The sequence below is a fragment of the Lipotes vexillifer genome, unplaced genomic scaffold (assembly GCF_000442215.2).
Source record: "Lipotes vexillifer unplaced genomic scaffold, Lipotes_vexillifer_v1.1 scaffold584, whole genome shotgun sequence".
Lineage (NCBI taxonomy): Eukaryota > Metazoa > Chordata > Mammalia > Artiodactyla > Lipotidae > Lipotes > Lipotes vexillifer.
In genome coordinates, this window is record NW_006783036.1 from 1,452,134 (window position 1) to 1,466,168 (window position 14,035).

At 38.6% G+C, this 14,035-nt stretch overlaps 1 protein-coding gene across 3 annotated transcripts in view; it reads right to left on the reverse strand.

Annotated features, from left to right (window-relative positions):
• Window positions 1-14,035, reverse strand: part of MARK3 (microtubule affinity regulating kinase 3) — a 105,321-nt gene that overhangs the window by 81,003 nt on the left and 10,283 nt on the right. For all 3 annotated transcript variants that reach the window (XM_007455605.1, XM_007455603.1, XM_007455604.1), the window contains exon 2: window positions 4,566-4,757. In XM_007455605.1, the coding sequence (XP_007455667.1) occupies window positions 4,566-4,757 (192 nt within the window). The remainder of the gene's footprint in view (window positions 1-4,565; window positions 4,758-14,035) is intronic.

The following is a 14,035-nucleotide window of genomic DNA, read 5'->3' on the forward strand; positions in this document are numbered from 1 at the left end:
AAAAAAAAAAAAAAAGAACAAAGTAAGAATACTATATGCAACAACCTGGATCAATCTCAAAGGCATTAGAGAAGATATACTGTATGATCTCATTTACTTGACAGACTTGAAAGAAACAAAATTATGAGGATGAAGAATAGACAGGTGGTTGCAGGAGGTTATGATGGGGGAGGGAGCAACCATAAAGGGACCACAAGGGAATTTTCTGAGGTAATGGGACTGTTCTGTATCTTGATTACGGTACTGGTAACATCAATCTATAAATGTGTTAAAATTCATACAACTGTACATCAAAAGAAAAAATGATGTATAATTTAAAAAATAACATCAACTTGCTTAATTCTGATATCCAAAATGAGAGTAAATTCAAAAGGTGCTCACATACAAGATGTTATGCAAATTTGGAAGCCTTCCCATATATTCACAAACCCCATTCACAACAGCAACAAAAATTATAAAACACTTTGGAATGAACATAACAAGAACTATGCAAAATCCAGATGAAGAAAATTATGAACCTTAACAACAAAATCAAGACACACTTCATAAGCCTGGATAGAAACACTTGGTATCATTAAAACAGCAAATTGTCTCCCAAATCAGTTTATAAATTCAATTAATTTCATCAAAATTAATCCAATCAAAATTCCAGTAAGGCTGTCTTTAGAACATGGCAACCTATTTCTAAAATTCATCTGACTGGGTGTTCCCTGGAGGCCCAGTGGTTACCACTCAGCACTGTCACTGTCGTGGCCTGGGTTCAATCCCTGGTTGGTGAAGTATGATCCCACAAGCTGTATGGTGCCACCAAAGTAATGAAATGGAATGAAATGAAATGAAATAAAATTCATCTGACAAAGTAAATTGCAAAAAAGAGCAATGAAATTTTTTAAAAATAAGAATAATCAGCAGGGGACTTAACCTACTCCAAAAAAATCAAAATGTACAATCAAAAGGTGCAGTAATAAAAACACCATGATATGGGTACAAAACTAAATAAATTAAATCAGAGAAACAAAAGGGAACTTAATAAATGGGGCGGGGGGAGAGAACAGATGATCTGGGACAAGCAGTAATGCACATAGGGGAAAAAAAATTAGAGCCCTGCACCTCACACAAATCCCCCAAAATACATACCAAATGAATTAAACATTCAGATGCCAGCCACAGGAGTATTTGAAGAAAAAACAGAATCAATTTAAAAAATCCTGGAAGTAAACCTTTCTCACCAAGACATGAAACCCAGACAGATGAGACTGATTAGAGTGATGTCTGAAACACATAAAATGTTTAAATCGCTAAGTTTTAAAAGAGAAAAGAAAAATGGATAAAGGATATACAACAGGACACTTATTTTAAAAAGAAAATGACACAAATATACGAAAATATCATCAATCGAAGTAGTTATCAGGAAAAAGCAATCTTTTTTTAAAAATAGAGTTATTGCTCATCCGATAGACAAAAATTATCTACAATGTTAGTAAGGGTGTAGAAAAATGGGCACTCTCATTCATTCCAGTAGGGCTAATAAAACAGTAAAATGTTCTCTCAAAACCAATTTAGCAGTACCTATTACAGTATCAAATATTCATCCCCTCTGACCCAGGACCTCCACACTTCTAGGAATTTATCCTACAGAAACACTCTTAACGAGAGCACAGAAAGTTATGTTAAAGAACGTTCACTGCAGATGTTTGTAATAGCAAAAAAATCAGAAACCACCCAATGCCCACCAACAGGGGTGAACTACGGCGCCAGCACACACTGGAAGATGACGTTCCATTAAACATAATGTCAGATCTATGAGCACTAAGATCCAGACGTGATCAAGTATGTTGCTAAGAAAAATTACCATTAAGTCCCATGAGTCCCTTTTTGTTAAAATAAACAAAAAGTTACAGTGTATATAAAAAACTGTGGTAATCTACACCAAACTGCTGAAAATGATCCTGAGGAGAGAAAGTTTACGGAATTTTATTTTCTACATAACGAATTTCTATAATGTTTACATTTTATATGATTCTGGTTAAGACCTACAATAGGGGGAAAAAAGAATAAAATTGTTTATTTCAAATTTAAAAAATAAGTGTTTTAATTTACGCACTATCTAGTCAGATTCAAGCCATTTCTGGAGAGAGAACCTACTAGATATAAACATGGTAAGCCACACTCCAGCACACATATGTTATGTAAAAGGGGAGAGGGTCTGTCTGTCCCACTCCTCTTTTAACCCACCATCTCTACCTATGTAAGGAAACTGGCCAAGCAACCACTCAAGATTGGTGGCGGAAATAAACTCAGAGGTTTTGTTCCTTATTTCAAAAATGTTTGATCAAGGGCAGCAAAGAAACCTGCACCCATTCATGCTATTTACTGACTCCAAAAGCAGTCCAGGCATCTCTACAACCAGGAGTCTTAACCAGGGAACTGTCACTAAAATTGAGATGAAATGTGAAGAGGCAAATTTTTAGTTACAGTCTTTACTTAAGACTCCAGTTAGCATAGACCAATGCTCCCCAACCTTCTTCAGGTCCCAGCACACACAGAAAATCAGAATATTTGTAGGGCAAATTGTAGCAAACCCAGAGTGGGTCCTGCTCCAGCAGCCCTCAGCATGGTGGGCTGCAGGCATCAGTACCATAGCACATCTGTAATACCACCTTGGCACACATATCAGGAGGCCTTGGTACATGGGAAGCATTTCTTTATAAAGCTTCCTTCAAAAGTAACATTAAATTCATTCAATAAATATTTATTAAGTACCTAATATGTGCCAAACATGATAAAGTACTGATGTCTACCCTATAGACTAGAGGGGGAAGACAGGTAAATAAGCAATTCCAACATAATTGTAATTGTAATAGTAAAACATAATTGTTTATGTAATTTTAATAGTAAAACATGCTATCTAAGGAAAGTATCAGGATTTTTAACATGAATCCCATGCCTGGGGAAAGCGAGTCTGTCAATGACTACTTTCCAGAAGAAGTGACTCCTGTACAAAAGGGTGAAGTGTATTTTAGGCAAAGGAACTGCAGGTACAAAGATCCAAATGCAATAAACTATGTCAAAAATAAAGAAAAAGGCAGAACAGTTCTCTACTGCATAAGTAGAATGTGAGGAGGCAGTTAGTTTAGTAGCAGTTTCGTAAAAAAATATTTATTTATTAATTATTTTTGGCTGCGTTGGGTCTTAGTTGCTGCACTAAGACCTTTCTCTAGTTGCGGCAAGCAGAGGCTACTCTTCGTTGCAGTGCGTGGGCTTCTCATTGTGGTGGCTTCTCTTGTTGCAGAGCACAGGCTCTAGGCGCCCAGGCTTCAGTGGTTGTGGCACGTGGGCTCAGTAGTTGTGGCTCGCGGGCTCTAGAGCGCAGGCTCAGTAGCTGTGGAGCATGGGCTTAGTTGCTCCGTGGCATGTGGGGTCTTCCCGGACCTGGGATCAAACCCGTGTCCCCTTGCATTGGCAGGCGGATTCTTAACCACTGCACCACCAGGGAAGTCCCTATTAATTATTTTATTATCTATTTATTTTGGCTGTGCCAGGTCTTAGGTGCAGCAGGCAGGATCTTCACTGCAGCACGTGGGATCCTTTAGTTGCATCATGCGGACTGTTAGTCGCGGCATGCATGCAGGATCTAGTTCCCCAACCAGGGACCGAACCCAGGCCCCCTGCGCTGGGAGAGCGCAGCCTTACCCACTGGACCACCAGGGAAGTCCCTAGTAGCAGTTTTTTGTTTTTAATTAACTTATTTTTATTATTTTTAAATTTTTGGCTGTGTTGGGTCTTCGTTGCTGTGCGTGGGCTTTATCTAGTTGCAGTGAGCGGGGGCTACTCTTCATTGTGGTGCACAGGCCTCTGATTGTGGTGGGCTTCTCTTGCTGCTGAGCACCGGCTCTAGGCACGTGGGCTTCAGTAGTTGTGGCCTGTGGGTTCCACAGCGCAGGCTCAGTAGTTGTGGCCCACAGGCTTAGTTGCTCCGCAGCATGTGGTATCTTCCCGAACCAGGAATTGAACCCGTTTCCCCTGCATTGGCAGGCATATTCTCAACCACTGGACCACCAGGAAAGTCCCCCTAGTAGCAGTTTTAATGGAAGTGTTTTTAATAAATATGGCATGTGGTTGAGTAGAAAGCCAATATCACAAAAATTAGGAAAGCATGTGCCTTCCTGCACAATAACCTATCAAACATAAGCTGTGAGAAAAATATTTGGGGAGATGAAGAAACTTCTTGAGGATAAATCTATAAAAACAGACAACACTACTGATTTTTTCAAGCACCATGAGCTTGTAATGAAGTTAAAAATTTTTACTGTGGTGGTATACATTTACCACTGAAAAAGAACACTACCTCTTTTTAAATGCAGAAGATTATTCAAACTCAATATAATCTTTATAACATTTAAAGAAACGAGAAAGCAAAAGAACTCCCACATAATTAATACATAAGCTTCTTGTTCTTAAAAAAATGTTTAATTAGCCCAAATATATACATTCTTTTTCTTTCTCTCACATGGAACTAAACAGAGCAAGTGTACTAACAGAAATCAAACATAATTTGTATTTACCTCTCTGCCTGTAAGGATGTGTCTTGCCAATTTCACTTTTGCAAAATTCCCCTTGCCGATTGTTTTCAACAGTCTGTAGTTTCCGATGTGAGGTTGTTCATCTGCACAGGAAGCTACAGAGTTTCTACACCGTGCTCCAGAGCGCCCAGTGCGAGAGGTAACTTCTTGCCGACCGTCTCCATGTGACGTGTGCTACAATAAAACATACAACAAACATTAGGAAATGAGAGACCCACGGTACTTGACAAGTTTTAAGAGCCTCTAGTTGAAGAAACAAAACATCACTGCTTTAATTTTAATCCCAATACATGTAGCACTTCAAAGGGATTTGCCCACCTGATATAAATTTGTGAGGAAAACAAGAAAATGCTGAGAAGAGAAATACCAAGTGTTGAAATTCAACTGGGTGTTCAGAAAGAAAGGAGGTATTTTCTATATGCGGCTGTAACATAAAATAAGAGAAAGAGGACTGCCTTACAGTCGTAAAGAGCTTAACGTTTCCACTGTAAAACAACTATACTCCAATAAAAATTAGAAAAAAAAGAACTTGACTTTTTCATATGCTATTAAATGTACCAGCATATATTATCTTTAACACACCATGTGATGCAGGCAGAACAGCTAATATCACCATTCACCAGATGAGGATACCCTGAGATTTATTCACTGTCACATCACTAGTGAGAAATTCAAAGAGAACCTAGATTCCCAACTGCTTTCTAAACTATGCTGCTAACAGTAATTTAAAACAATGTGTTTAAAGACACAGCCAGACTCTGTAGTCCCTGACAAATATTTGTTGAAGAGATGAATACAGTACTCGATATACTCCATAACGGTAAAACAAATCATATATGCCTCTGACCATATTAAATATAAAGGTACGAGAGATACAAATGCCTGATGTGTACAATTCTGTACTTACAAGCAGCCAGCTGCCTAGTGCTTCCTTTCCCCTAGTGCCCAAAGGATGCCATACCCCACTGCCTACTTTTTATGGCTGCTAACTCCTTCCTGCTCAAGGAAGGCCTCTCACTCTCACGACACTCTACAAAGACACTTTCAACCTCTTTCATTCTTTTCTCTTTTCCAACTTTTTGTCCAGGAAAATGTCCCTGGTTTCTCATGCTCTCTCTCTCTCTCTCTCTCTCTCCCTATAGGTCAAAACAAGCCTGATTCTAGGTGATAAACGTAAGAAACTACACTTTGTAACACACTCATATCAAGGAAAACAGAAAAACAAGTATTTTACAGTAAAAGCTTAAGAATTTGTGCCATCAACTTAAGTCCTCAAAAGATGTCCTTTTCAGAATGTCCACGTTAATTTCTATCTACTTTTTCATACTCCTCTAAGTAAATCTCTGTCCCTCATGTACCAGGTTTTGGGATAGGTTCTCTTCTGTTTTATTCAATTATCACATAATACTGCATTGCAAACAACAATTTCTATATTTTTTACTGTAAATGTATATTTTAGGTTAAACAGACTTTTACAAACTGGTTACAAATCTAAACAACTCCGTTCCTATAACAAAAAGATTCTAATTTCCAAATTATAAAACAGCCTATTATAGGGTCTCCCCTGGTGGTTCAGTGGTTACAAATCCGCCTGCCAATGCGGGGGACACGGGTTTGAGCCCTGGTCCGGGAAGAACCCACATGCTGCGGAGCAACTATGCCCGTGTGCCACAACTACTGAGCCTGCGTGCCACAACTACTGAAGGCCATGCGCCTAGAGCCTGTGCTCCACAACAAGAGAAGCCACCGCAACGAGAAGCCAGCATGCCACAACAAAGAACAGCCTCCACTCGCTGCAACTAGAGAAAGCCCGTGCACAGCAACAAAGACCCAATGCAGTCAAAAATAAATAAAATAAATAAAATTTTAAAAAATTATTTAAAAAATAGCCTATTATAAATGAGGACTTGATTAAAGAAAAAACTAAGTTATTACACTAAGGCTTTATGTAAATAGGTACATTGTAATGCAAATTTTTATACATCAGCTGGAGTACAGTTTTTAAAACATTTTGATAACCATTATGTTTATTTCCAAACTAGATGTAAGTTTCATAAAAACAGGGACAGTAATTTATTGTTCCTTAGATCTTAGCAGTTGGCATATAACAGGTACTTAATAAATATTGGAATGACTAAATAAATGATATCAAAATACTGATCACTGTAACATTCACATGGTTAAATTACGGGAAATTTTTATCTCCCAAATTTCTTTCTTCTATTCATTCATTCAAATATTTATCAAATGATAATGTATAATAGATTTTTTAAAATAAATTTATTTATTTTATTTATTTATTTTTATTTTTGGCTGTATTGGGTCTTCGTTGCTGCACACGGGCTTTTCTCTGGTTGCAGCGAATGGCGGCTACTCTTCGTTGTGCTGCGCAGGCTTCTCAATGCAGTGGCTTCTCTTGTTGCAGAGCACAGGCTTTAGGCGCGTGGGCTTCCGTAGTTGTGGCACACGGACTCAGTAGTTGTGGCACACAGGCTTAGTCGCTCCGCAGCATGTGGGATCTTCCCGGACCAGGGCTCGAACCCATGTCCCCTGCACTGGCAGGCAGATTCTTAACCACTGCACCACCAGGGAAGTCCTGTATAATAGATGTTATATAAATATGAGCTGGGCACTGTTTTGAGTGTTAGAAACAGCAGTGCATAAAACAAAGTCCCTATTCCCATGAGGTATATGTCAAGTGGTTTTACTATTTATGCAATGAAAATATAGTTTTAAAAATTATACTGCTATCCAAAATTTTGGTCAAAAGAGCTCTTTAAATGCAAACATACACTTTCTAATTTATATGTTTTATAAATTCAGCCCTTCATGTATTAAGTTTTATAGAGTGAGGTACAGTTAAACAGACAAAATATTAACTTTTATGCAAATCAACTGTCTTCTGCATGTAAAATAGAAATATCAGAAACTTAAAATTCATAGGCATCTAGTTTATACCTTTGCATACTCTCCGATCTACTTATAATAAAAACTAACTCCTTAGCACTACACCCACTAGCATGTAACCTGCAGGAGAACACAGAGATCTTTTCCTGTTTTGTTCCTTATCAGATATTCCCAGAAACTGGAACAGTGCCTGGCACATAGTAGCTGTGCAATACATTGTTGCTGAATGAATGTTAAATGAATTCAAGGCCCTCTGTGATGTAATCCATGCCTCCTCTCCCGCTACATCATCCACTATTCTTTAGCATGATCCTTCCCTCAGTTTGAGCGCCCTTTCTTCTCTTCAAACCTAAGAAAATCCTACTCATTCCCTTATGTTTGACTCATTTGTCACCATCTTTATGAAGCCTTCCATGACTCTCCCTGCATCCCATCAGAATTTCTTTTCCTTTGGGCTCTCCATGTACTCTGCTTGTGTCTATCTCTATTTGGCTACTTTGTTGTAGACAATTATCCACCACAATACACTGACTTCCCAAAGAAACTCACACCCCTCACTTGAGGTTCCCAATAGCCATGTGCCTAAGATTGGCCAATGAGATATGAGTGAAAGTGATATGTCATTTCCATGCTGAAGCATTTATTGCCAGGGCTTGACTCCAGCCCTGTGGTCTCCTCTCCTGAACCCAGAGCACTGTCCAAAGATGGAGGGTCACAGGACCAAATGGCCTGGAAATGGGGATCACTCTTCATGGAGTCAATGAAGTTGACAGTTTTTTTAAACTGTGTTAAGACACTAAGATTTTGGTCATGTATGTTACCTCAGCATAACCTAGCCTAATCTAATACACCCTTATGCAAATAAATAATCATAATACAAACCCAAAAGAAACCCATACTTCCTCTTAAGAGTGTAAACTCATATAACAGATTGAAATATCTGATGTTTGTTAAATTCCAACAGTTATTGAACTTAGTATATTTAGTTTGATACATAGAGTCCTGAAATTTTAAAATCTAATGTGTTTAACTAAAAAATTCTCTCAGGGCTTCCCTGGTGGCGCAGTGGTTGAGAGTTCGCCTGCCGATGCGGGAGATGCAGGTTCGTGCCCCGGTCCGGGAGGATCTCACGTGCCGCGGAGCGGCTACGCCCGTGGGCCATGGCCACTGAGCCTGTGCGTCCGGAGCCTGTGCTCCGCAGCAGGAGGGGCCGCAGCAGTGAGAGGCCCGCGTACCGCAAAAAAAAAAAAATAAAAAAAAAAAGGTAAAAAAAAATTCTCTCAAACAGAAGCAAATTAAATTGCCTTTTCTTGGTCTTCATTTTATTTTTCCCATGCATCCATCAGTGGCCCTAAAGAAGAAAAAATTTCCTAGCATTTTAATAAATAATTTTGAATTCTTGTACTATTAGCCAATTACTTCATGCATGAATTTTTTTTCTCCCTAAGGTGACAATAAACCTGAGGACCAAAAAAAAAAAAAAAAGGTTACATAATAGTAGCCACTTTTTGTGGCAGCACTAAACACACAACAGGCACTCAGAGCTGTTTAATCTCAAAGATTAAAGGAGTCCAGCGACTTCCCTGGTGGCGCAGTGGTTAAAAATCCACCTGACAATGCAGGGGACACAGGTGTGAGCCCTGGTCCAGGAATATCCCACATGCCGCGGAGCAACTAAGCCCGCATGCCACAACTACTGAAGCCGTGCGCCTAGGGTCCGTGCTCCGTAACAAGAGAAGCCAGTGCAATGAGAAGGCTGTGCACTGCAACAAAGAGTAGCCCCTGCTCGCCGCAACTAGAGTAACCCTGCGCACAACAAACACCCAACGCAGCCAAAAAAAAAAAAAAGAAAAAAGATTAAAGGAGTCCTGATCCTTCTTCTCAAGGAATTGACCTGAACCACTTTATCCACCATGAAAACTAGAATATGGGCAGTGCTACTAAAAATTAGTCAGAAACAAGTCAAAGAGAGGACACTGTTAACAAATCCATAAAGTGTTCATTTTCAAACTAAAACTTCTGTTTAATGCAATACATTTAAGTTGCCAGGTAATATTCAGGAATGGAGCAAATACTGTAGGTATCTACTCAATATCCATTCCTCCCTTCTTCATTTCTAAGAGAAGCCAGATGTGTATTTGGGGAGGCAATATGGCCAGTGAAATTCCTGTTTTCCCAAATTTCCCTAGTAGCTGGAGGTAGCATATGGCTTAGTTCTGGTCAGTTCTCATTAGGGCAAGTCTACTGGGGGGTCCTCGGAAAACTTTTTGTTTCTCATAAAGGGAGACAGGTACACTAGCACAGCCCCTTCCTCCCTTCTCCTGCCTTGAATGCAACGGTAACAACTAGAGCTATATAAACTACCCTGTAGCCGTTAAGGTCTCAAATGTGAGAGAAAAGACAAAAATATTTTTAAAAACCACCAGCTCCACTATTACTGAACTGCTGAACCAAAGCTAGAAGCTCTCCAGACTTCTTTTGTGAGAAAAATAAACCCTTATTTGGTTAAGCCATCGTATAAGGTTTAGTTACTTGCAGCCAAAGCACTACTAAACTGTTACAGGAGCCATATCAATACTAATGTAAGAGGCAGTAAGAAAAGTGAATGGTGAATGCACTCCATTTTATGTTATACATATTAGTTCTTCTTTAAAAATGTGTCGATATATTTGTGTGTGTGTGTATGTGTGTGTATATATATATATATATATATATACATATATATATATATATATATATATAAAGCAGAAACTAACACACCACTGTAAAGCAATTATACTCCAATAAAGATGTTAAAAAAAAAAAGGGTCTAGGATCGAATGACATGTTATCATTTTGTTGGACTGAAATAATTAAAGCAGTATCACAATAACTATTAGTCACCGCTTTCGTCATTTGTTTATCTGGAATTATGCAAATGACAGAACCAATATATATATATATATATATATACATATATATATATATATATATATATAAAGCAGAAACTAACACACCACTGTAAAGCAATTATACTCCAATAAAGATGTTAAAAAAAAAAAGTGTCTATATAAAAAAGAGCCATAGAACTACAAAAAGGTATCACCTCACACCGGTCAGAATGGGCATCATCAAAAAATCTACAAACAATAAATGCTGGAGAGGGTGTGGAGAAAGGGAGCCCTCTTGCACTGTTGGTGGGAATGTAAATTGGTACAGCCACTATGGAGAACAGTATGGAGGTTCCCTAGAAAACTAAAAACAGAGCTACTATATGATCCAGCAACCCTAATCCTGTGCATATATCCGGAGAAAACCACAATTCGGAAAGATTCCTGTACCCCAATGTTCATTGCAGAGCTGTTTACAATAGCCAGAACATGGAAGCAACCTAAATTGACGGAGGAATGGATAAAGAAGATGTGGTATATATATACCACACAGGACTTCCCGGGTGGCGCAGTGGTCAAGAATCCACCTGCCAACGCAAGGGACACGGGTTCTACCCCTGGTCCCGGAAGATCCCACATGCCATGGAGCAGTGAAGTCCATGCGCCACAACTACTGAGCCTGTGCTCTAGAGCCCACGAGCCACAACTACTGAGCCCATGCACTGCAGCTATTGAAGGCTGTGCACCTAGAACCTGTGCTGTGCAACAAGAGAAGCCACTGCAGTGAGAAGCCCGCGCACTGCAACAAAGGGTAGCCCTCGCTCGCCACAACTAGAGAGAGCCCGCGCACAGCAATGAAGACCCAATGCAGCCAAAAATAAATAAATAAAATAGATAAATTTAAAAAAAAAACAAAAAACTTGAAGAGAAAAAAGTGTCATTATCTGTAGATGATATGATCTAACTGCAAACCAAAAGAATTGGAAATACCACTAGAACTCAAGAGAGAGCTTGGCAAGGTGCAAGATCAACCTATAACTACAGTTCCTTACACCAGTAGTACCCTACCACAGAATTTAACTAAAAATAAGTATTCATCATAGCAATAAAAACTAAAAAGTAGGTAGAAAGTAACTTATTTAAGAATATATAAGAGCTCTCTGGAGAAAGCTTTAAATTTTTAATAAAAGACATAAAAGATACTCTGAATAAAGGGGAATTCTATACTCTTAGATAGATATTATACAATCTACCCAAATTAATCAATAAGTTCAATGCAATATGAATTAAAATTTCCAGCCAGTAATTTACGAGTAATCTTAAACTTACTCTAAAGTGTACATGGACGAATATATCATGGCTGCCAGGTCAGCCTTGAAAAAGAAGTTAAAAAAAAAAAGTTCAGAAATGAAAAGTGATCAAGGTTAAAACCAGTAACAAGATGTATCTCTTTCATTGCACCCTCTAAAAGCATGCACTGAGAGGGGCACAACATCTTTTTTGTGGCATTCTTGCCAAAAATATATAACCTTAATCTAATTTTGAGAAAACAATAGACAAACTTAAATTGTGGGATCTTTGATTGGAACTTAGAACAGAAAAAGAACGCTGGAGAAAAACTGGTGACAATTCAAATTAGTTCTGCAGCCATCATTAGCGGTATCAGACCAATGTTAACTTTCTGGTTTTCATAACTGCACCATGGTTATCTAAGTGTTAACATCAGGGGAACCTGAGTGAAAAGTATACATGAACTCTGTACTAATCTTGCAATTTTAAGTCTAAAATTATTTTAAAATAAAAACTTCAACAGACAGATACATATAAAGGTATGTAGATTACATATATTACAAAGCCACGGTAATTTTTAAAGAAAAGAAAACCTGTAGGGTATCGGCACAACAGAAAAACAGACCAATGCAACAAAATACAAAGCTAAAAGACATGAATGTATGGGAACATAAGATACAATGAAAGCAATCCTATAAACCAGTGGGGAAAGGATGGACCACTGAGTGGATAGCAGTGGGAAAACTGGTTCACGGTATCAGTCTACAGAGAAAAATAAAACTAGAGCCCTACCTAAGTCCATACACAAAAGGCAGGCTCCCTTTTAATCTAGAGGGATTAAAAAACCTACATGTGAAAAGTAAAATGATAAAAGGTTAATGTGAAATGTGAGAGAATATATCCTTGTGAGCCAGGCATTTAAGCAAAACTTCAAAAGCACAAACATAAGGCAAACGTTGGTTACACCAAAATTAAGAATTTCTGTCCAATAAGGGTCTTATAGAAAGATGACAGAAGATACATGCAATGTCTAAAACCTACATCAGATTAATATCTAGAAAATCAAGGAATACCTAAGAATCTACAAGAAATAAAGAACAACCAAATAGAAAAAGGGACAAAGGAAAAGCAGCAATTTACAGAAGGCCCCCAGAGCCAAGGAATATATAGACATACTAAAAACCATAGAGAAACACAAGTTAATAATGAAGCAGCACATTAAACTACTTTAGTAGGCTGGCAAAAAAAATTAGAAAGCTGGATAATTCTAAATGTTGGAGGAACCAAGGAGACAAAAACCCCTGTGCACTACTGGCGGGAGGGTGGGCTGATAGAGCCATCCAGAAGAGCAACCTGGCACTGTCTGACATTTCCTGTGACCCAGGAGGTCCACTCCTAGCTACACATCCCCAAGAAATTCTTACACAGCTCCACAAGGGGACATGTATGAAGATATTCATTGCTGCACTGCATGGGGGGAGGGGGGGAGGCGGCAGGTAGTCTACCCCAGCAAGTAGGTAAAATGTGGTAGGACTCATAGCACAGAGTGCTATGCAGCAGTTAGAAGCAACAGATTCGATGCATAGATGAGACTATGCAATATTTACACAAAGTACAAAACATACACTTCTAAGAACACATACATGTACACACATGACAATATATTAAAAAATGTTAGAACAGTAACCTGTTAGAAGGATAAGGAAAATGACATATAGGGATTAACAGGAATAAATAAGCAAGAGAACAGCCTCACACTGTTCAGATCAAAGATACGACTTTTGCAGCTGAGTTTATGAAAACGTTTCCAAAAATATGAATAATAGGGAAGGGGAACTATTATTGTTCATATGCTTAAGTTCAAATTGGTTTCACTTGTAATAAAACACTTATTATTGGCATAGCAAGTGAACTATCATAATAATGAAATAAACTGAAAAATAATTTACTTGACCAATCCTCAGAAGAATAAGGCACAAATAAACTGTGGCTAAAGAAAACCTTGACTTGGTAGCTTTTCACCAGTTAATTATATGCTAAGCACTTACTAAGTAGCAGGCATTATAACGGGATAAAAAAAATAGAAAAGTATGGTGTCAAACTTTTAACACTCATAATCTAGCTGGGGAGCTAACACGGGGAACAGTAACTGAAACAAGGGGCAGTCTCCGCCCCATGAGAGAATCAGAGAGTGAATACTCCAAGCTCCATCCAATAGATTTGTGAGCTATGCATGAAATTTGCAATTTTCTAGTAGCAACATTAAAAAAACTTTATAAAAAGGGCTTCCCTGGTGGTGCACTGGTTAAGAATCCACCTGCCGGGCTTCCCTGGTGGTGCAGTGGTTGAGAGTCCGCCTGCCAATGCAGGGGACACGGGGTCGTG